Source organism: Pteropus medius, unplaced genomic scaffold (assembly GCF_902729225.1).
Source record: "Pteropus medius unplaced genomic scaffold, Ma_sr-lr_union100, whole genome shotgun sequence".
Classification (NCBI taxonomy): Eukaryota; Metazoa; Chordata; class Mammalia; order Chiroptera; family Pteropodidae; genus Pteropus; species Pteropus medius.
Window position 1 is genome coordinate 22,004,654 of NW_024352787.1, and position 24,484 is coordinate 22,029,137.

Genomic DNA, 24,484 nt, shown 5'->3' on the forward strand with positions numbered 1-24,484 from the left:
ACCCAGTATGATTGCAAGGCAGCCCCTGTAGTATTACTGGAAAATCAGGTCCTATTTAATAAGTAGACCAACAGCCTACAGATGAGTGCCTTTTTAAGGAATATAACCAAAAGACAAACAAAAGAAATGGAAAAAAAAAATCTACAGACTTGAATCTACAAAACAGATCATGTAATCCATAAATAAATAAGAATAAGTATTGACTATTCAGCATCCTCATTGTTTATGCTGCCAATCCCAAATTTACTGTTGCTCTGCTGTATTTTTTCAAACACATGACATCACACAGAGCATTTAAGAGAAAAATCTAAATATTTGATTTGTAATGGCCTTCACAATTGGTTCCTTTTCAACTTCACTGTATTCCTACTCTCCGAGCTTTTGCAAGGCTCTATCTTGTTGCTTCTTTCCTCTGTGCATTTGCCCAAAATATCTCTTCTGCCAGAAATGTGCTGATCACCTCACCACATCACAATTTACCTGGTGAATCTCTACTCCTTAAAGATGTAGATCAAACATCTCCAGATTGGGGGCCACTTCTCTCAAATCTGCATGCACATATATAAGGCTGCCTTCTCTAAGAAGGTATCGGTTTCCAGAACACAAGGACTGTCATCCCCGACACTTCCTAGAGTACCTAGTACATATTAAATCCTCTCTCAGTATTTGTTTAGTGAATTAACAACCTTTTCACCTTTATCTACTTTCCTTTTTCATTGTCTTACCTTCAGAAATCAAATACATTGTTCCATCTTGCTATTTTGGTGTACTTACTTACCTCTTCTTTATCATTCATTTGTTCAATATTTATTCTACTGAGTTTGCTATTTTAAAGGTCATCAGTGATTTACTCGTTGTTAAATCCAGTTGTTTTGTCATTCACCATTCCTCTCTGGTTTTTTTTGCAGCAGGAAATTGATATCTACCTATGCTTGTTGAAAGTCTTTCCTATCCACAGTACTATACTTTTCTGATTCTAGTTAAGTTAGCTAGCAGAAGTAAGAGCACTGCTGAGTAGTAGAGCATTGAAAATCTCTCAACTGTGGCATTTTTTTCCTTTACTCATTTCATAAATTTGAAATTCCATCTGAGCCAGAATATTATATAGCCCCAAATGTAAGGTAAATCTTAAACGAAAAAAATTCGAGGGAGATCCCAAGTATTGGTTGAATATTTACATTTAAATGACACTTAAATATACTGCATTAAATTTCTAAGATTTTCACAACATGAAATAGCTTCTGGAGAGTCCATTATAATTATATTACCCTATTCATACCCAGAATACTCCGCGGTCATTTGCAGTGCAGTGATTTTGTCATTGCCATATGCTGCACCACATGCAAAGCATTTCTTAATTATTATAGTGAATATATATTGAAACAGGTGATTATTTTTTAGAACAATTTTGTTGTTTAGAAGTGATATTTAGATAAAGTTCCTGCCATTGGTAAGAGGCAAGCTCCTTAGTGGGTGGGAAGGTATAGGAATAGAACATTCAGTGAGTTTCTCTGACGTTGAACAAAGTAAAGATATAACAGACTGCCGCATTCAGTGAGTGGTAAATCCTGCCATGTCCAGCACAGCTCTGAAAAATGTACCTGAGTGGAAACGGTGGGAGATTGAGAAAAGAAAGAAGGCAGAAATCTGGGATCAGGAGGTCCACTATCCACTGATGATGGAGTAGTGGCCCAGTTTTATTTTTACAAGCTGCTTTTATACAAGAGCATACAATTGCTGGCTAGGATAAGATCATCCTCTGCACAATCACCCAACCCACACCCTGCTATGATCTTTTGCAGTTCCATCTGCTCCCAGCTATGAGCGTACTTCCCTGTCTCGGAGTAACACCGTATTGCTCTCCAATCAATTTGTACTTCCCCATTCTTAGGAGGGTTCTTGAGGCGAGGCAACCTTTGATTGACCTCACAGATTGCAAGGACCTCTTCAGCTTGCAATCGCTCTCCACAGCAGACTCACATTAAAACAGATAAGTCAGCATATTTTAGTTCCAAGATTGAGCTAGAGGGGCAAAGAGATGACTGCAGTTGCCTGTCCGTTAGAGGACGGTAGACCTGTGCTTTGGAGGGGACAGTTGGGATGAGGAGGTACAATGAGCCTTCTGCTTTTGGGTTTGCAGCTTAAATGTAACCTTGGTCCTGTCAGTCTGCAAACTGATAAGACCACGATGATCAATACACTTTCATAATTTTAGTTCAGAAATAGATCCCTCTACATACTAGTGATCACTCCCTAAGGAAACCAAGTGGTAGGTGATATGTACAGCTTGCAGAATCCACATGGCATTGTTTTAAAACTTAATTCCTTACTTTTTTAAAAATAGACTTTATGTTTTAGAATAGTTTGGGATTTCCAGAAAAACAGAAGATAGTACAGAGTTCCTGTGTACCCCGGATTTGGCCTATTATTAACATCTTACATTCGCATAGTGCATGTTACAATTAATGAACCAATATTGACACATTATTATTAACTAAAATACATCATTTATTTAGATTTCCTTAGGTTTTACCTAATTTCATTTTTGTATTCTAGAATTCCATCCAGGATAACATATAACATTCAGTTGTCATGTCTCTTTACACTCCTCCTGGCTATAGCTGTTTCTCAGACCATCCTTATTTTTAATATCAACTGCTTTGAGGAGTACTCCTTAGGTATTTTACAGAATGCACCACTACTGAAATTTGTCTAATGCTTTCTCATAAGATCTGGGTTATGGGTTTTTAGGAGGAAAATCACAGAGGCGAAGCACCATTTTCATTGCATCATGTTAAGGATGCATACTGTCAACATTATTTATGACTATTGATGTCCTTGATTCAGCCAGATGAGGTAGTGTTCGTCAGGTTTCTCTACTATAAAATTACTCTTCCCTCTACCTCTCTGTACAATCCCCTGCAGAAGGAAATCACTGTATGCAGTCCATATTTAAGGAATGAGAGTTATGCTCCACATCCTTGAGGGTGGAGTGAGTGTCTATATAAATTGCTTGGAATTCTTTTGAACACATTTGTGTCTTCTTCTCATATTAATTTATTAATTTTTCTATCAGTATGGACACATGGACATTTTATACTTTGAGTTATAATCAAATTCTTTTATTTCTTTTGCTCAAAATATTTTAGCTTTAGCTGTTAGGAGCTCTTTTAGTTGGTTCCTGTGCTCTTTTGACATTCTACCCGGCTTTCTGCATCAGTGGTGGGCAGGGAGTTTGTTTTTGTTTGAATTGAGCACTTCCTTACTTTCTACCACTGCAAGATGCTCCAGGCTCATCTTGTATATGTCCTGTACCAGTCCTAGGATCAGCCATTTCTCTCAGGAGCCCTGGTTCCTTTTATTAGAATATGGTGTTTAGAAACCAAGATCTGGGTGAAGATATGTTTGTTGCTCCTAAGGCATCTTTTCTTTTAGTCTCTCTCAGATGATAGAGCAAGGAAATATATCTACATATACTAATCTTTGTATGTACATATGTCTATAAATATTTCTATATGTAACCGTTTGTGTTTATATTAAGCCGAACATACTGATGTCTCAAACTCTAATCCATTAACATGTGATTCTTTCTAGCCTCCTCTTCTTCCTTACTTATAAATTCACACTCCAACAGTGAGAAACCTAGCTCCAGTTATTAGTCATCTATAAACTCAATTGTTCAATGTCAGTATACATGTATAGTAGTATCAGAATTTTGAACAGTAGAATACAGTGCTTATGTGTAGATCCTTTTGCCTTTAGTCTTACAGGCTTCACTCATTTCCAAAGTTATTTCTTTCAGTATCTTTTCCCCTCCCACATCCCCCTTCATTGAAGTTATTTCACATATTTATAATTTAGTTGGATTCTCTTGTCACAGTCTGCATCTTTTCCTTGGATTCTCCAACCACCTAAATGTTTTTTTTTTTTTAATTTACATACTTCAAGACTCAGTATTTGTGCTATAAAGTCCTATATGTTTGGAAAAGTGCATAATGTCAATGTAACAAAATAGAAAGGCCAGAAATGGAACCACAAAAATGTAGTTAACTGATCTTTGACAACAAAGCAAAGGCAATTTAATGGAGAGAGGATAGTCTTTTCAACAAACGATACTTAAAACAATTGGACATCCACATGTCATGAAAAAAAGAAGAATCTATATACAGATCTTATTGCTTTCAAAATTCATCATAGACCTAAACATAAAATAAAAAAACTATAAAAGTTATAATTATAAAAGGAATGGCCACATTCACCTGTCTGTCAGTCTTTCTGAATGTCTCCTTCCTTTTTTTCCCTTACTTCCTCCCTCCCATTTGGTTCTTTTGCTTCTCCATTTTCATATCACCTGGTATGGCTGCTGTGGCTCCAGTTTAGCTCAAGCATTCACCACCATTTGATTCAATCTCAAGTGACAGATTCTCAGGAGAAGATTTGCATACAAATAAGATCATATCCTCTGTGGACAGAGATAGTTTTACTTCTTTTTTTATTTGGACATTTAAGTTTTCTATTTCTTGCCTAATTGCTCTGGTTAGGACTTCTAGTAATGTGTTACATAGAAGTGATGAAAGTGGACATACTTGTCTTGTTAACTGATCTTAAAGGAAAATCTTTCAGTTTTTCATCATCGAGTATAATGTTCATGGTGGGTTTTTCATACATGGCTCTTATTATGTTAAGGTAGCTTACTTCTATTCCAAGTTTGTTAAATGTTTTTATCATGAAAGAATATTTTGTCAAATGCTTTTTCTGCATCAGTTGAGATGGTTATGTGTTTTTTTCCCCTTTCATTCTGTTAATGTGGTATATTACATTGATTTTCATATGTTGAACCATTTTTGCATTCCAGGAATAAATCCCACTTGGTTATGATGTATAATCCTTTTAATATAGTGCTAAATTTGGTTTGATATTGTTTTGGTGAGGAATTTTGCATCATTGTTAATAAGGGATATTGGTATGTAATTGTATTGTGATATCTTTGTCTGGCTTTGGTATGCAGGATTCATAGACCAAGTTAGAAAGTATTCATTCCCTCTTCAGTTTTGAGGAAAGTTTGAGGGATTTGTCCATTTTATCTACATTATCTCATTTAGTCATTCTGAGTATGCCCTTATAATCCTTTTTATTTCTATAAACTTGGTTGTAGGTCCCTATTTTCATTTTCGATTTTAGTAATTTGAGTCTTTTCTCTTTTTTTCTCAGTCTAACCAAAATTTTGTCCTTTTTTTTGATCTTTTAGAAAAATGAGCTTTTGGTCTCAGTATTTTTTGTTTGTTTGTTTTGTTTTCCAGTTCTCCATTTTGTTTATCTCTTCACTAACCTTTATTATGTCCGTCCTTATGCTATCTTTCAGTTCAGTTTGCTCTTTTTTCTAGTTCCTTAGTTGTAAAGTTAGGCTGTTGATTTTAGGTTATTCTCTTATTTTAAAGTAAGCAATTATAGCTGTAAATGTCTATATCCCATAAGTTTTGATATGTTGTGTTTTCATTGTCATTAGTTTCTAAGTATTTCTAACTTTCCTTGTGATTTCTTCTTTGATTCATTGGTTGTTTAAGAGTTTTTGTTTAATTTCTACAAGTGTGCATTTTCCAGTTTTCCTTCGGTTACTGATTTCTAACTTCATTCTGTTGTAGTTGGAGAAAATACTTTGTATGATCTCGGTCTGTTAAAATCTATTTAGACTTAATTTGTATGTCAGACAAATTTTGTGATCTAAACATGTGGTCTATCCTAGAAAATGTCCCATGTATACCTGAGAAGAATGTGTATTTTGTCTTGGGCATAACGTTCTATGTATGTCTGTTAGATCTAGTTGATTTATTGTGTTAAGTCATCTACTTCCTTACTAATCTTCTGTCTGGTTATTCTCTTCATTATTGTGAATGGATTATTGAAGTCTCCAACTATTAATGTAGAACTATCTGTCTGTTCTTCCCTTCAATTCTGTTAGTATCTGCTTCATATATTTTGGTGATCTCTGATTAGCGTCATAAATATTTATAATTGTTATATCTTCTTGCTTTATTGAACCTTTTATTAATATATAGTTCTTTGTTTCCTTTGACATTCATTTTGTGTGATATTAGTTAAACCATGTCTACTCTCTTGGTTACTTTTTGCATGGACTGTATTTTTCCATCCTTTCATTTTTTAGTCTTTGGCTATAAAGTAAGCTTGTAGACAGCATATAGTTGAATTATGTTTCCTTTTGTCCATTCTGCCAGTCTCTGTTTTTTTTATGGAGAGTTTAATCCATTTATACTTCTGTTATCAGAATAAGTAATCAATAATCAGTATACAGATCTCCAGTGTTTGGAGGGCAGGGTCCTTATTGCTCCCTTCCCACTCCTCCACGGGCTGCATGTAGGCTGCTTCAGCAACATGTTCACAGCTGACTGCTATGTGGATAGGGAGTGGTATATGGGAAGCTGCTAATGATCTAAGCTGAATTTGACTGAAATTAACTGCAATTTACGATCCAAGCCTTCCTCTGAAAGTTGCAAGGCTTCAGTAGACTTCAGAATTTCAGTGTAGTTATATTACACAGATTCTGCTAGTATAATTTTTGTCTGGGTGGGAAGAAGTATCCTGATGCTTCCTACTCCACCATCTTCCCAGAATCCTGTACTCTTATATTTTTTAAATTTGTACTTAAATCTAAAGTTAATTGGCATTATTGTCCTCCTTCAGCACAATACAAGGACTCCCCAATACTCTTTACTTCAATTAATGCTTGTTTCAGTGGATCCATATAAATCCCACTTTCGTGATTTCCTCTTGCTTCTTGCATCTCAGTTGTTCCTACTAGATGCAGTTTCCTTCTCACTGAAGTGAATGGTAAACTTAGTCTTTTTCTCCTTGAAATGTCATTTTTTCACTTTTGCTCTTAATAGGTTATCAGAGTAGAAAACTCTAAATTGATGTATTTCTTCCTGGTACTTTGAAGATATTTTTCAGTCGTCTTTCAGCATAATCTTTTCATTATCTCCTGGTATCTTTCATCATTGACGAGATGTCTGGTGTCATTCCTTAGGTTTTTTTTTTTTTTATCCCTTAGTTTTAGTGTCTGCTGATAAACTCAACAATGAATAACATTGTTCATGCACTACTTCAATTCTTATAAAAATCTTATGAGTCATAAATACTGTTTTTCTTGTTGTTCCAAAGGAGGAAACTCAGGCCAAGAGAGTATAAGTTTTGTCCAAAGGGACAGCTAAAATTCAATCACATATATTTCAAAATGCAGAGCCTACTTTGGACCACTACATTATACTGTCTTTCAAATGCTACAGAGCAGTCAGACAAGATAGGGAAAGAGAAGTGTCAGTTGGAAACAAGGTAAAGATTTCCTCACCCTAGCTTACCAAGAAGCAATCTCTATGATCTCCTCCAACATCATCAACTCTGAGGAAATTTTTGCCAAATTTAAGACCCTGTGGGTAATTAAACACTGGTCACAGAGGCCTCCCTGTTGGCTATCTAAACTTGTAATCTGTAAAGAGAGACAACAAGAGCTGTCACCTCCCCACACATTGCCCTCTTAGAATAAGAAAGGAATTGTGTTTCTTCATTTAGGTTTTGTGCAGTGTTCTCTTAACAAAACCTACTGACCGAATATTTTTCCTTCTGTGTTACATGTAGAACTCACTCTTATCAGAAGCCTGATTGCTCCAGGTAATTCTCAAGAGAAATGTCAGAGAAAATGGCATTTTGGTGATATTGCTAAGAGGACTTGGCTCTACTCCAACAAAATTGGAGATTAAGATTGAAACCCCACAAATTGAGTTTCTAGATTTAAAAACGTTTTTAATTGCATTTGGATATATCTAGAGTTCAATCTCATTGTTGTAGTTTTGTAGTTTTCCTAAGACGAATGATTCCCAGGCAGCTGTTGCCGTGTGAATACTGCTTATCACCATTAAAGTCAGAAAAAGGTGGCAGCTATGTTCAGTATTCCACTATCTCATAGCAGACTACCCTGGGACTTCTTCTACCCCTTCCCAATTAACATGTACTTCTGAGTTATGAAAAAGCCTAGCAGTTCCTCTTCCATCCTTTAACCAGTACTTCAGTTGTTTGGTTCATAAGTATTACCATATATTTGGAGGACCCAACTTAGGAAATGATTGATACTAAAATCACATCAAAACCCTTTGTAAGAGTGTGAAAATGAAAATGGTATATATGATTCTTATTTTTGTATTATTCTACTTTGTTGATTATATCTGGATTTTGAGATCCGGTGATACATTAAAGGATTTATTTTACCCAAAGAAGGGGCTGACCTTTGCCCTCAGCTTCTAGGAGGTGATCTCTAAGCTCTTAGAATATTGAGCCTGCTAAATGTCTATGTTTATCTGGGGGTCTTGGGCTACACTAGATAGTCTACTCTAAGCTTGTTATTTAGGGTAGGGGCTTTAGGTTACACAGTATCTGCTAAACCTTCAGAGAGGCCAGACACTAAGGTCAGTCACTTGGTAATCAACTATGTGTGGGTGACCAAACCCCAATAAAAACTGAACAGTGAGAATCAGGTGAGCTTTCTAGGTTGGCAACATTCCATGTCTATTGTCATACATCATTGCGGAGGAAGTTAACACTGTCCTAGACTCCACTGGGAGAGAATAACTGGAACCTCCATGTGTGGAACTTGGAGTCTATATCCTTATTCTGTAATAAGCCATACTATGAATCTTAACATCTTTTGATGAATTCTGTGGTTTCTTACAGTGAATTGTCAAACCCGAAGTGGGCTGGTGAATCCTTAAATTTGAAATTGGTGGCAGAAGTGGGAGTGGCCTTGGGGATTTCTGAACTTTCTACTGCTATATCTGTTTTCAAATCCCAGCCTTACCTTATCATATTTTTCTTATCCGCAAAATATGGGTAACTCTATTTATAGGGTTATCACGATGGCTAAATTAAGTAATGTATGCAAAGCATCTACAGTAGTGCCTTGCCTATAGCAGGCTCATAATAAAGGCTCTTCTCTAAAGGTGCTGATCATTTGATTTGTCAATAAAGAATACTGCAATATCACATGGAGGAATGAATATTCATTCCTCCAGTGGTGATGTTAATAAATAGGTCTTGATTTGTTCTTTTCAGCTTATATGCAGGATTTCCTCATTTTAACTCTTAGATGTGTAGAAATATGATGCCTTCGAATGATTAGAACTTTTCAGTAGCTACACAGTATAATTTAAAAGGTGGAATAACTTCAGCAAAGAATGGTTGAGACAGGATAGGGCAGGCCAAATGGTAAGATTTTTTGTTTGTGACATTTTGAGTTTGAAGGACTTGTCTGTATGGAAGATAGAATAAAACTAAAGGGAAGTCATTTCTTCATCTACAAAAAAGAAGCAACATGCTCACATTTACTATTAGGAATTGTTTCAGGTAATAGGAATACCTCTCACTATGGCAGTTTTATTATTATTTTTTAATTGCTATTTTCCCAGAAGGGATGAAAGCTGTGTAAGTAAAACAGAACCAATCAAAGGTTGAGCAAACTAACTTTAGAGGTTGCAAATAAAGTTTTTGGTTCACCAGCATTTGCCTTATTAAGACTGTCTCTGCTGTGCTGTACTTGAGTAGAGAAATAATCAATAGAAAGCATGCCTCTTCTCATTGTGCTCATTGTTTAGACTTTATGCTGAGGAAGATTGAAGAACACTAAGAATTTGAAATATACAGATCATTTTCTGTAACTTTTAGATCAGTTCAATAAAGGGAGCTAACATAGAAGTATTATATATAAATAAGTCTAGGGGTAAAAAATTCTCTCCTGGCACTTAGAAATACTTGAAAGATATGATGGTTCTTACTGTTTTGTCATTTTTTCAGTTTGACAGCTAATAGATAATGCGGGACAGTGTAATGACCATGGGCTCTTAAACAGCCCCAAGTTTGAATTGTGGCTGTTCTATTTACGGATGATGGGACCTTCAGCAAATTTGTTACTTAGGTTTTTTGGACTTTTGCCCTTGTTTTAAAGATGGGAATCCAACCACATGTCTTTGTTAAGTGGATTACACAAGGTAAAGGACCACACATAGTGCCTAGTATAAGTAAGATACTTCCTAAGCATCTGTCACTACCAATGTCATTCAGATCTTCTCCTTTACTCCATTTCTACATTTGTTGGCTTGGCTCGTTAATAATACACTCTTTCCTCACTTGGATGGATTGGTCATTACTATTTTTAAACTTTATTTATTTTTAATCAAATTCTATATAGGCAGGGTTTAAAAAATTAAAGTATATTACAAAAATCAGCAGTTCCTCATCCTCTCCTCAAACACATACCTCCTTTCCCCACCCCTCTCAACTGACAACCACTTTCAGCTTTTCTAGCTGGTTCTTTTGGCGTTTGTCTTCATATCTCTAAGTAATATACTTAATATTGCTACTACTTATTATTATTTTTTTTTATTTGCTCATTATCTCTACACTTTATACAATGGAAGATAAGAGTTAAGCTCTCTTCTACCTTTTCTCATTTACATCCTCTATTATTCTTCCACCTCTCCAACATATGTATAAAATAATTTTATGCATTATTATGATCATATGAACACTATTACTGCTGAGCAGTGCAATTTCCTATGATTGCTCTTTGTTTCCAGCAACTTTTTAGTTTCTTTGGAGTTAATATTTATCTTCTTTTTTCTGTGTCTAGATTTCTGTGTTCTTTAGCTAAATCAGCTCTCAAATTCTCTGCCATCATCTCTCTTTCCTCTCAGACTTTCAGATGTGTTGGGTTTTTGATAAATGAACACATCTATCTATTATTTATTAAGCATTTTTGAATGATAAACCCAAAACACCTAATTATTTCAAGAGGTTCATTTTTTTAAAGGAGTCTGTAGAGGCCCTTTCTGGCCCACCTACTTTGGAGGCAGAGCTATCTTACTGGATTTGCTTCAGCTCTCTCCTGTGTAAGGTATCTTATTTCTGGGATCCTTCTGATTTACTCCCTCATTCAGGTGAAACATCTTCCAATAGATTCCAATAGAAGGACTATGTAGGAGGTACAGTTCATTGAGAACTTAAATATCTAAAGATACTTTTATTCTCTATACACACTTGATTGATAGTTCTGCTAAGATATAGAATTCTAGGGGGGACACTGTTTTCCCTTTGCAGTTGCAGCACTGTCTTTTAGCTTTCATTGTGGTTGCTGAGAACTCTGAAGGCGTTCTGAGTCTTAATCCTTTGTATATGACCATGTTTTCCTTATTAGATTGCTCTTTATCATCATTGTTCTGAAATTTCCCTGAGATGTGCCTCAGTGTGTCTATTTTTATCCATTATAGACCCCTTTAATTTGGAAATTCATGGCCTCTACTTCTTAAAATTTTTCCAGAATTATTGCACTGAGAATTTCCTCTATATTTCTCCTTTCTTTCAAGAACTATTATTTTGAAATTGGGTCTCAGGCTAGTCTTTTAATTTTAAAAAAAAATGTTTTCTTTCTCTCTGTTTTACTCTATATTATAGAAGATTTTCTTTATTTTGTTAACTTTCTTGTGAACCTTTCATTTCTCTTCCTATAGTTTTAAAATCTAAGGTCTTTTTCATTCTTTGTTTCCTTTTATAGAGTAACTTTTTAAATGAATATAGTATCTTCTCTCATTTTTAAGGATAGTTGTTTTAGTTTAGTTGTTTGGGTTTTTATTGTATTTTGTTTTGTCTTTTTTTTCCTGCCTAGGCTCTGTTTACTTTGTTACTCTTTTCTTTTTCTTTTTTATCTCTCTTTCACATTAGAAGTTTTCCTCAGATGGTCATTAGTTTTTTTCTCATATTGAAGTGAGAGACTAAAAAGCAGATTGGGAGTCTTAAGTGAGAGGACTGGCTGGGCTCAGCTTTTTCTTACAGAAATCTAGCTGTGTCACTCTGCAGGGAACCCAAACTCAGTATTCAGTCTGTCCTTCTTGGCTGGTCAGAGGGTCTTCTAATTTCTCCACCTTGCATGGCCATCAGAGCTCAGAAAGCAGATAGGGAACAGGGCTATTCTAATCCTTCATTTTCAGTATGATATCCCTATCCTTGTTAGTCCATAGAATTTTCTTTTATTGTCTTCTGAGAATAAACCTATTTTTTTTTCTGTTGGGGAATGTAGTGGGCATGTTAGGCACCTGCTCAGTTGCATGTATGTACAGGAGGTCAGGAACTTGGGATTCTAACAATTTCTTAAATAGAATATAAATCTATTGTTGGGCTTTTGGGGGAGAAAGTTAGTGCCTTTGCTACTCCTACTTCCAGGAGTGACTGGTGCCACCATTTCTGTGCCTTTGGGGAATTCTGAAGCATAAATTGGGTTGAATTTTGGATTTTTCAGTCCAGTTTAAAATTCAGGTCTCTTGGGTCTGCTAAGCTAGTTATAGTGCTCATCCATCATTTTTTCAGCTAACATTTGATATCTTTATTCAGCTACTGAAATCTGATACTGTTTTCTCCTGATCTTTTCATTTTGTTGATTATTTCCTTTGCTATGCAAAATCTCTTAGGTTTGATATAGTCCCATTGGTTTATTTTTTCTTTTGTTTCTCTTACCCAAGGAGACATATTTAAAAAAACAATTACAGGAGCGATATCAGAGAGTTTACTGCCTATGTTTTCATTTAGGAGTTTTATGATTTCAGGTCTTAAATTTAAGTCTTCAGTCCATTTTGGGTTTATTCTTGTATATAGTGTAAGGAAGCGATCCATTTTCCAAGTTTTACATGTGTCCAGTTTTCTCGACACCATTTCTTGAAGAGACTGTTTTTATTCCATTCTATATTTTTGCCTCTTGTCATAAATTAATTGACCATAGAGGCATGGGTTTATTTCTGGGTTCTCTGTTCTGTTCCATTGATCCGTGTGTCTGTTTTTAGGCCAGTGCCATGATGTTTTGATTACTATAGCCTTGTAGTATAGTTTGATATCAGGCAATGTGATAACTCCAATTTTGTTCTTCTTTCTCAAGGTTGTTGTGGCTATTCTGGGTCTTTAATGGTTCCATATAAATTTTAGGATTATTTGTTCTAGTTCTTTGAAGACTGTCATTTGTGTTTCAATAGAGATCACGTTAAATCTGTAGATTGCTTTGGGTAGAATGGACCTTTTAATGGTGTTAATTATTCATACCAATGATCATGATAGAGCCTTCCATTCCATTGTATCTTCTTCATTTTCTTCCATCAGTGTCTTGCAGTTTTCTGAGTACAGGTCTTTTATCTCCTTTTTTAGGTTCATTCCTAGGTGTTCTATTTTTTTATATAATTGTAAATGGGATTGTTTTCTTAATTCCTCTTTCCGATAGTTTCTTATTGATGTATAAATGCAACTAATTTCTGAAGATTAATTGTGCATCCTGCTACTTTGAATTCATTTATTACTTCTATATTAGTTTTTTGATGGAGTCTTTACAGTTCTCTATATATTGTACCAAGTTATCTGCAAATAATGAGTTTAACTTCTTCCTTTCCGATTTGAATTATTTTTTTAATTATTGTCTGATTTCTGTGGCTACAACTTGTAATACTATGTTGAATAAAAGTGGTGAAAGTAGACATCCTTGTCTTATTCCTCTTGTTGTATTGATCCCTTTATCATTATAAAATGTCCTTCTTTGTCTCTTGTTATACCATGTTTTAAAGTCTATTTTGTCTGATATAATATTGCTATGCCTGCCTTTTTGTTGTTTCTATTTGCATGAATTATCTTTTCCATCCCTTTGCTTACAGTCTGTTTTTGTTTCAATCTGAAGTAGTTCCTTTGCAAGCAGCAATATACATGGATCATGTATTCTTATCTTTTCAGCCACCCTAGATTTTTTTTTATTGGAGCATGTAAACCACTTACATTTAAAGTAATTATTGTGTATTACCATTTTATTATTCATATTTTTTTAAGTTTACTTTTTCTTCGTCTTTAAGAAGTCCCTTTAACATTATTTGTAATATAGGTTTGGTGGTGATAAACACCTTTTTCTTGTCTGGGAAGCACTTTCTGTTCTTCGATTCTAAATGATAGCCTGGCTGGTAGAGTAATCTTGATTGTAGATCCTTGCTTTTCATCACTTTGAATATTTTGTGCCAATCCCTTCTGGCCTGCAAAGTATCTGTTGAGAAATCAGTCTTATGGGAGATCCTTAGTATGTAACTAACCATTTTTCTCTTGCTACTTTTAAGATTCTCTCTTTGTCTCTAACCTTTGGCATTTTAATTATGATGTGTCTTCACGCAGGTCTCTTTGGGTTCACCTTTTTTTGGGACATTGCACTTCCTGGGCTTGTATGTCTATTTCTTTACCCATGTTGGGGAGGTTTTCCATCATATTTCTTCAAATAAGTTTTCATCTCCTTGCTCTATCTCTTCTCCTTCTGGTACTCCTATGACGCGAAGAGTTGTTACATGTGTTGTCCCAGAAGTCCCTTCAGTTGTCCTCATTTTTTAAAATTCTTTTTTTCTTTTTTGCAGTTCAGATTGGGTGTTCTCCACTACCTTCATTTCCAAATCTCTGGATCCTCTGCTTCATTTAATCTACTATAAATTCCCTCTAATGTATTCTTCATTTCAGTTATTGTATTCTTCACTTCTGACTAATTCTTTTTCATGTTTTCTATCTCTTTTTTATGTTTCCTGTCTCTTTGCTGAAGTTCTCGCCGAGGCATTTAATTCATTTCTTAAGTTCACTGAGCATCCTTATAACCAGTGTTTTGAACTCTGCAGATGGTAGATTGCTTGTCTCTTTTTTGTTTAGTTCTTTTACTAGAGTTTCATCCTGTTCTTTAATTTGGGCGTTTCTTTGTCTCCTCATTTTGGCTGACTCTCTGTGTTTGTTTGTATGTATTAGGTAGATCTGCTTTGTCTCCCAGTTTTGGTAGGGTGGCTTTATATAAGTGTCCTATGGGGCCCAGTGGTGCAGTCTCCTTTGTCACCTGAGCTGCTTGCTCCATGGGTGTCTTTTGTGTGGATTGTGTGTGCCCTCCTCTTGTATTTGAGCCTTGATTGCTATTGATACCTCAGTGAGAGGGATTGACCCTCAGGCTGACTGGCAGTGAGGAATGGCTGTGGCTACAGCACATGAGCTATTGTGCATGGGCTGACCCCATGGAGCAGAATTCACTTTAGCAGGGCTCTGGTGTCTACCCAGTCTACCCTTTGGGTGTATCATTTGTGGATCTCCTTAGATGGTGCCCTTGTGTGATGTGAAGCCAGCTACTAGTTATGTTGGTTCTGGGGCCTCTTGGAAGGAGCTTTGATGTAAGCCAAAGTCAGCCACTTGCTGTGTCTCACTTGGAGGAACTTGGTAGAAGCTACAAAGTGATCTGCAGGTGATTGCCACCTGTGCTGGGCTTGTAGGTGCCTGGGAGAGGCTAAGCTATGAACCGATGCCAGACTCGGGGCTGCCTAGCAAGAGGTATGAGGCACGCTGAGGACAGCCACTGCTTGTCTGGGGTGTGCAGACCTTTGAGAGATTTTAGAAAAGTTTTCAGTGTGAGCCAAGACTGGCCATTTGCATGGAAATGCCACTGGAAGTAGTTCCAGGTGAGTGCTCGAGTTAGGTGTGGTGGGCTCTTAGAGAATTACCTGAGTGGGATACATGGTGTTAGCCATGTTGGTGGAGACTCAGACTTGGCACCTGCCTGCACCTGTTGGCTGTATGGGGGAGGGCTCAATAAACTAGCAATGGCGTCTAGTAAGCTGCCTTCACCTCTGCCTCTCTAGCCCTCTTCCTGAAGGTGGTCAATTCAGCTCCTCCTTGTAGGTCCCTGGCACTTTCCAAGCAGCTACCCCAGTGCTGGATCTCAGTGAGTCCATGAGCAAGTCTGTGGGCTGTCCCTTTAAGACCTGCAGTTCCTAGGTCTTTGTCAGCCCTCCATCTCACTCAGCTGTGATCCCTGCCGGTTTTCACAGCCAGATGTTATAGGGACTTCTCTTCCTAGCACTGGTGGTCCGGGCTAGGGAACCCTTTGTGGGTCTGGGACCACTCGCTCCTCGTTGGGTCAGTGGGTGAGGACTCTGCAGCCAAGATATTCCTCCAGATTCTTAACTACCACAAGTGGGTTTAGGACCAGCCCATTCTGCATCTCTTTGCCCCTCCTACCAATCTTGCTGTGGCTTCTTCTGCATATTCCTGATTATAGGGATCCTGTTCAGCTAGACTTCAGGCAGTTCTTAATGATGGTTGTTCTGTAGTTTAGTTGTAATTTTGTTGTGATTGTGGGAAGAGGCGAGCACAGCATTTACCTACTCCATCTTGACCAGAAGTTTCTTTAATAGAATCTTTTAAACATTTAAAATAATGGAGAACTTATTTGTCATTATTCTATTTAAGGAAATTTTCCCTGTGTGAAAGATAAGAAAATGATGACCCTTTGTACAGCAGTTCGATTGTTTTGGACAGTGGAAGCCCATAAAAGTGGCTCATCAATCTTTAGCAGCCTGGCTTTATTTAGTCAAGGCCATACCTTATTGCGCTTTTGAGATCATCTATGACCTTTGGAATTTATTGTAGTCAGAATAGACCAGATCTTCATTAAACCGTATTAGAGTTAGGAAATCAATTTAGTGTGTTACAGCCAACAATTTTTTAAAATAAAATACATCGCCTATAGTTTTATTAAAGTTGTGTTTCCAGAATATGTGTGCGTCGATACATGTGTGTGTACTAGGTTGAGATATGAGATATATTTCTTACTGCAGCTTGTGGCAAAAATTTTCAATCTATTGCTCTAATCCAATCTAATCTTGTAGTCTCGCTTAGAATGTCCATGGCAAGTGATAATTGTTAGAGTTTGAGGGAGAAAGGAGACCAGGATTGTGAATCCTGAGGGGACAAAAAGACATAGAGAGGAGGAGAATATGATTATTTGCTTTAACCAGCCAAGCCAGGAGTCCCCAAGAGGACTCTTCTAGCAGGCCCAAACTCCAGGGGATGGGGTTGGTTATTTATCACATTTTGCTCTGCATTCCTAAAGTACCTTGTGTATAATCTCACTCACTGCACACACCATGTTATTTTATAATTTTTTAAAACGTCTTTGATGAGCCAAGTTTATAGATGGCCCTCCATAAATGTTATTAGGAGAGAAGAATAAAAGGTTGACATCATTATTGGCCTTATTTTACTTAATACTTGTTAATGACATGTTTACTCCTGCACTAGTAAAGAAGTCATCCCATTTCCAGTCACATGTGAGCATTATGCCCTGTACCGTGAGTACATTGTGAAAATAGTCCATACTATCTATGGAGCCAATAGCAGCAAAATTCCATCCTGTCTCTCAAGATGTCAGTAGAACAGCTGGAATTTTTTTCATTGTGTAGCTTCTAGCTTTGTTAAGAAGTAAGGAGGAAGAAGCTAGGCCCTTTTATGTCCTTAGTGACAACATAAATTATAATACATCAGATATAGTCACAAAGCTAACTGTCTTGGCATGGTGGGATGAGGGAGGGAACTACAGAAGCAATTATAATATGCTCTCATTGGGCAAGTTCAGAGTACAGTGAGGTCCTGTGGCAGAGAAACTATCATAGTCTGAAGTGATTTGGGAAGACCTTCCAGAGCAAAGGACATGTGAGGAGACCTGAGGGTTAAATAGGTATTAATCAGACAGAGGGAACAGCATGGGAATCACGTGAAGCAACTAGCTCATGAAGAGCCACCAAATGGAGATTTGATATTTAGACTATATGTCCAAGATAATGGAGCTCTTATCTGCTGTTGGCATAGTAATCTTAGGCAGCCTACAGAAGATGGAAGCAGCCAGAACTGGAATCACAAGATCATTCAGCTGGAAAACTTGCAGAGTTCCAGAACACTCCAGAACTGAGTGTCTATGTTAGAGCCGTGTCAGGGCATGGTGATAGAAATGCTGCTAAGAAAGAATCAGTGGGCTCAGTGGTTTTTTGTGAGGGGCCAGGGAAGGGAAGGGTACCTTTGACTCTAGTTTTGAGGTTTGGCACCTGAGGATGACAGTGATGGCTTTCACAGTAGTAGAGAACATTCAAGAGCAGTCAGTCTTGGAAGAAAAAATGACGGGGAGATAGGATTTTACATCTTGAGTTGTAGAGTTCATAAAGCCCTTGGGGCACCATTTCAAAGTATGGTCTTATTAGAAGAAAATTTCTTATGATTCATAGATAAAGTTTTTCATTTTTTGGCATTTTTCCCCCTTGAACGCTCTTAGCTTTGGGGTAAAAAATCACATGCCATTACAGCACAAGAAATATAGTCAATAATATCATAAAAACTTTGCACGGTGCAGATGGTTACTAAACTTATCATGGTAATCACATCGTAACGTATCTAAATGTCTAATCACTATGTTATACATCTGAAACTAATATAATATTGTATACCAGCTGTACTTTAATAAGTTTTTTAAATTAGATGTCATTTAACTTCATATTTTAACATTCTAAATACAGGAACATATATTTTCAATATTTTTATCGGCTAAGACATGAAATTGTTACTTGGTCCATAATCAGGCTTTTTAAAAAGACAGTGGCATAACAGATTTGTCTGTTTATAAATCAAGTATCAGAGTATACATTTACATGAATGTCAAATAGGCAGTTAGAATTAAAAGCCTCCACAGTTCAATTAGTAGTTCCTTCAGAGCCTCCTTAATTTACTTTGTTTTCTTCATGCCTAGTCATTATCCTACAGTGACTTCTGAGAAGCAATTTTCTTGAGAGTACAAATTAGATTATATCCCTTTATTGAACTGAAATTTTTAACAAGGCTTTCCACTAATGAGATATGGTATCCATGTTAGGCTAAAAAGGCTAATTTGAGTCATTAAGTTAGCATTTCAGAATTTGAAGTTATTGATTAAATCTTCACTAATAACACAAGCAAAGTTTAGTAATGAAAAAGATTCTACTAGGTGCTACTAACACAACCATGAAAATTCATACCAGATAAAAAGTAGCAAGAGGAATTAGAATTAGCTTGACCGTTAACATATAATGCCCCCAAATCTAATAAACCCTCTTTCATTGATACTGCTTAAGATAAACTTGACTTTCAATTCTAAGATATACTCTTTATTCAGCAATTGGGTCTTCCAGGTTCAGCACAGCTACAGTCCTAAGGGAAAAGAAACTCTCCTTTGACTATAGCACATTCTGCTTTGATATGGAACCATATCTGGAGCGTGAAAGAATTTTCTTTAACATGATAGGGAGAAAAGTTCAGCTCATTTTTTTATATTTATTTGATTTTTTTTACAGATATTTTTACTTCTGACCTGACTACTTTTTTTCTTTCTAGTTTAAGATTGATAAAGAATGGTGGACGTGGATTGATTATAACCGCTTCCAGGAGCTCATCCAGGAATATGAAGACAGCAGTGGATCAAAAACTTTCAGCGCAAAGGATTATATGGCCAAAACTCCTCACTGGGCATTATTTGGTGCCAGCGAAAGAGGCTTTGATCCCAAGGACATAAGATATCAGAGAAAGAACAAATCAAAGGATATTTCTGGATGTTGAAATTATCTGAATTTAGGATACTGAAGGACAAAAACTGATGCCCCAGAAGGTTCTCAAATTCCACTATGATTTTTTCCAAGGATAAATTACACAAACTGTATTTCATACACAAGAGACTATGAGGCAGGACATGGGAATGCAAGTCACGTCCTGGGGTTGGAGAAGTAGTATGCACATAGTAGTATGCCTGAGACTCACAGCCTCACCATTTTTTCCAGAGCTCAGTCCCTTTCCTGATTTTACTTCTGAGAAGAAAATCATTTTGGGAGGGAAGTACACAGTTGTTATTAGAACTTAACAGTTTTGAATTATAATTAGTAAGAATCCTTAGAATGCTATTCATGAGAGTATTGTACAGAATGAATATCTGTTCTTCTTCCCCTCGTGGGCTCTTGGCCTTTGTGGACTGTATTACCCTGAGGTAAGTGTATCTGCCACCTCTAAGATTCCATCCTCTTCTTGTATCTTAAGATAACACCTCCTGAAAGTAAATTGTCATAATTCTCAATTATTTTTAATACCGCATAGATTACTTCAAATTTTTGCTTAGTGCCAACACTTTAGATACTGAATTGGTTGTAAAACTGTACTAGATCTCATTCCATTCTCATACAGATTGCCATAGAAGGTTATATATGAGCTGGATTTGAGTAAAGCTCTCTTCTATAAGAGGAATTGTCATATGATGTCACCGAATAATTATTTCCACAGACTTTGAAACAATGAGTACAGTTTGCTTTTTATTTAAAAAGTCAGAGCCCTTTATGAGTATACATATAGCAGGTCACTATTTTCTTTCACTTTGGAGGCCCTAGCTATTTATGCAATCTGTTCTTTAAAGTTCAAGTTTTTTCTAATTGAAAACATTAAATACTGAATAGTTTTTGTAAGTATCATAGAGATTTTTTAAATTCCTTTGTCCTAAAATTTTAATTAATAAAAAATATTATAGACTTAGAACACATATTTTCTTTTGATTTTTTCTCATATTAATTTTTTTGTTATTAAAAATTATTGAGGTGACATCAACAAAATCCAATAAGTTTCAAGTGTACAATTCAACAGTATGCTGTATATATATTGCATTGTGTGTTTACCATCCAAAGTTAGATTTTTTTTCTATCACATTTGATTCCTTTTACCCCTATCTACCTCCCCACTCTCCTGCTTCTCTCTGGTAACCACAGGTCCACTGTCCATGTCCATGAATCTCTGTTTGTCATGTTTGTTTGTTGCTTTTAGATTTATATCCCACATATGAGTGATATCATATGGTTTTCAACTTTTTCTGTCTGGCTTACTTTGCTTAGCATGATTATCTCATGATCCATCCAAGCTGTTGCAAATGGCAGTATTTCATCTTTTCTGATAGCTGAGTAATATTCCATTGTATATATGTACCACATCTTCTTCATCCAGTCATCCATTGTAGAACACTTTGGATGCTTCCAAGTCCTGGACACCGTGAATAATGCTGCTATGAATATCGGTGTGCAAATATCGTTTCGGATAAATGTTTTCAGTTTGTTTGGGTAAACACCCAGTAGAGGGATTGGTGGATCATATGGTAGGTGAATTCTTAGGTTTTTTGAGGAACTGCCATACTGTTTTCCATAGTGATTGTGCCAATTTGCAGTCCCACCAGCAGTGTATGAGGGTTCCTTTTACTCCACATCCTCTCCATCACTTGTTATTACTTATCCTGTTGATGATTGCCATTCTAACAGGTGTGAGATGGTGGTGTCTCATTGTGCTTTTGATTTGCCTTTCCCTAGTGAAGTTAAGCATTGTTTCATATGTTTGTTTGCCATTTGTATGTCTTCTGGGGAGAAGTGTCTCTTCAGGTCCTCTGCTCATTTTTTTGCTTGGATTGGTTTTTTGTTTTTTTGTTATTGAGTTGCATGAGTTCTTTGTATATTTTGGATATTAGGCCTTTATCAGGGGTATTGTTTTCAAATATATTCTCCCATTTAGATAGTTGCCTCTTTGCCTTGTTGATGATTCCTTTTGCTGTGCAGAAGCTTTTTAGTTTGATGTAGTCCCATTCATTTATTTTTGCTTTTACTTCCCTTGACTTTGAGGTCAAATTCATAAAATCCTCTTTAACTACAAGGTCCATGAGTTTAGTACCTAAGTTTTCTTCCATGCAATTTATTGTTTCAGATCTTGTATTCAGGTTCTTAATCCATTTTGAGTTAATTTTGGTGTGCGGTGATAGATAACAGTCTAGTTTCATTATTTTGCATGCAGCTTTCCAGTTTTCCCAGCTCCATTTATTGAAGAGGTTATCCTTCTCCATTATATGTTTTTGTATCCTTTGTTGAAAATTATTTGCTCAAATAAATGGAGTTTCACTTCTGACCTTTCAGTTCTGTTCCACTGGTCTGTGTGTGTGTTTCTAACCAATACTATGCAGTTTTGATTATTGTTGCTTTGTGGTATAATTTGAAGTTAGACAGAGTGATACCTCCAGCCTTGGTCCCTTCTCCTAGTAATGCTTTGGCTATTCAGGGTCTTTTCTGCTTCTATACAAATCTGATGGTTTTTTGTTCTATTTCTTTAAAAAAATACATGGGATTTTGTGGGGATTGCATTAAATCTATAATAAGGTCGTTTTAACTATATTGATTCTTCCAATCCAAGAACACAGAATATCTTTCCATTTCTTTGTGTCTTCTTCAATTTCTTTTAATAGAGTCATAATTTTCATTATATGGGTCCTTCACATGTTTTGTTAGGTTTATTCCTAGATATTTTATTCTTTTTGTTGCAATTGCAAAGGATACTGTTCTTTTCACTTCTTTTCCAGACAATTTATTATTAGAGTATAGGAATGCTATGGACTTTTGAACATTGATTTTGTATCCTGAAACTTTACCATATTTGTTCATTATTTCTAATAGTGCTTTAGTGGAGTCTTTAGGGTTTTCTATATAATCATGTCATCTGCAAATAGCGACAATTTGACTTCTTCATTTCCTATTTAGATGCCTTTTATTTATTTCTCTTGCCTGATTGCACTCACTAGGACATCCAATGTTATATTGAATAACAGTGGTCATAGTGGACAGCCTTGTCTTGTTCTTGATCTTAGAGGAAAAAGGTTTTTAGTGTTTCACCATTAAGTATAATGTTAGCTGAGGGTTTGTTGTATATGGCCTTTATTATGTTGAGATACTTTCCTTCTATACCTATTTTATTAAGTGTTTTGATCATAAATCGCTGCTGTACCTTTTCAAAGGCTTTTTCTGCATCTATTGATATGATAATATGATTCTGATTCGTTATTTTGTTTATGTGGTGTATCACATTAATCGATTTGTGTTAAACCATCTCTATGCCCCTGTGATGAAGCCCACTTGGTCATGGTGTATAATCTTTTTAATATGTTCTTGTATTCGCTTTGCTAGTATCTTATTTAGGATTTTTGCATCTGTGTTCATGAGAGATATTGATCTGTAGTTTTCTTTTTTTGTATTATCTTTACCAGGTTTGGGATCAGGGTAATATTGGCCTCATAAAATAAGTTAGGAAGAATTGCCTCCTCTTCAATTTTTTGAAAGAGTTTGAGGAGAATAAGTATTAAATCATCTTTGAATGATTGATAGAATTCACTGGTGAAGCCATCTGATCCTGGACTTTTACTTTTTGGATGATCGTTCAAATTTCCATACTGCTGATCAGTCTATTTAGATTCTCCAGTCCTTCTTGATTTAGTCTAGAAAGGTTGTACTTTTCTAAGTACTTGTCCACTACTCTAGGTTATTAAATTTGGTGTTATATACTTTTTCATTGTATTCTCGTATGATCCTTTGTATTTCTGCATTATCTCTTGTAACTTCTTTTTCATTCCTGGTTTTGTGTCCTTTCTCATTTTTCTTTAGTGAGTCTAGCCAGGGGTTTGCCAATTTTATTAACCATCTCAAAGAACCAGCTCTTTGTTGCATTGATTTTTTCTGTTGTCTTTTTGTTTCAATTTCATTTAATTCTGCTCTAATTTTGATTATTTTGGGCTTCATTTGTTCTTTTTTTCCTAATTTTTTAAGGTGTAGTATTAGATTCTTTATTTGGGCTCGTTCTTGTTTTTTGAGATAAGCCTGTAATGATATGAACTTTCCTCTTATGACTGCTTTTGCTGTGTCCCAAAAGTTTTGATATGTTGTACTTTCATTCTCATTCGTTTCTATGTATCTCTTGATCTCTCTTTTTATCTCTTCTCTGACCCAGTCATTTCTCATTAGCATGTTGTTTAATCTCCATGTATTTGTGGTTCTTCCTACTTTCTTTTTACAGTTGATCTCCAGCTTCAAAGCATTACGATCAGAGAATATGGTTGGTATCATTGCAGTCTTTTATCTTTGAGGCTATTTTTGTGTCCCAGCATGTGGTCAGTCCTTGAGAATGTTCCACGTGCACTATAGAAAAATATATATGCAGCTGTTTTGGGATGAAAGGCTCTGTAAATGTCGATTATGTCCACTTGGTCTAATGTTCATTTCCTTATTGATTTTCTGTTTGGATGATATGTTCATATCCGACAGTGGGGTATTTAGGTCCTGTACTATGATAGCGTTTTGGTCAGTTTCTCCCTTTAGTTCTGTAATTAATTGCTTTATACATTTCGAGGCTCCCTAATTGGGAGCCATAGATATTAATAAGTGTTATGTCTTCTTGGCGTATGATTCCCTTTTATCATTATGAAGTGTCCCTCAGGATCTCGTTTTTTATCTTGAAGTCTATTTCATCATATATAAGTACAGCTACACCTGCTTTTCTCCGAATTTCATTTTCCACCCTTTCACTTTGAGTCTATATTTGTCTTTGGAACTGAGATGTGTGTCCTGGAGGCAGCATACGGTTGGGTTTCGTTTTTTGATCCATTCTGCTACTTTGTGCTTTTTTAATTGGTGAGTTTATTCCTTTTACATTTAGGGTGATTATTGAAATATGAGGTTTTCCTATAGCCATTTTATCTTTT

The 24,484-nt window shown here is 36.0% G+C and overlaps 1 protein-coding gene across 3 annotated transcripts in view; it reads left to right on the forward strand.

Annotated features, from left to right (window-relative positions):
• The window catches only part of LOC120591729 (S-adenosyl-L-methionine-dependent tRNA 4-demethylwyosine synthase TYW1), a 191,984-nt gene extending 171,514 nt beyond the window's left edge, over positions 1-20,470 (forward strand). For 2 of the 3 annotated variants that reach the window (XM_039849387.1, XM_039849389.1), the window contains one exon: positions 19,285-20,470. In XM_039849387.1, coding sequence (XP_039705321.1) covers positions 19,285-19,506 — 222 coding nt within the window. In that variant the 3' untranslated portion in view covers positions 19,507-20,470. The remainder of the gene's footprint in view (positions 1-19,284) is intronic. The other variant, XM_039849388.1, reaches the window with a different exon arrangement.
• The last annotated feature ends 4,014 nt before the right edge of the window (positions 20,471-24,484 follow it).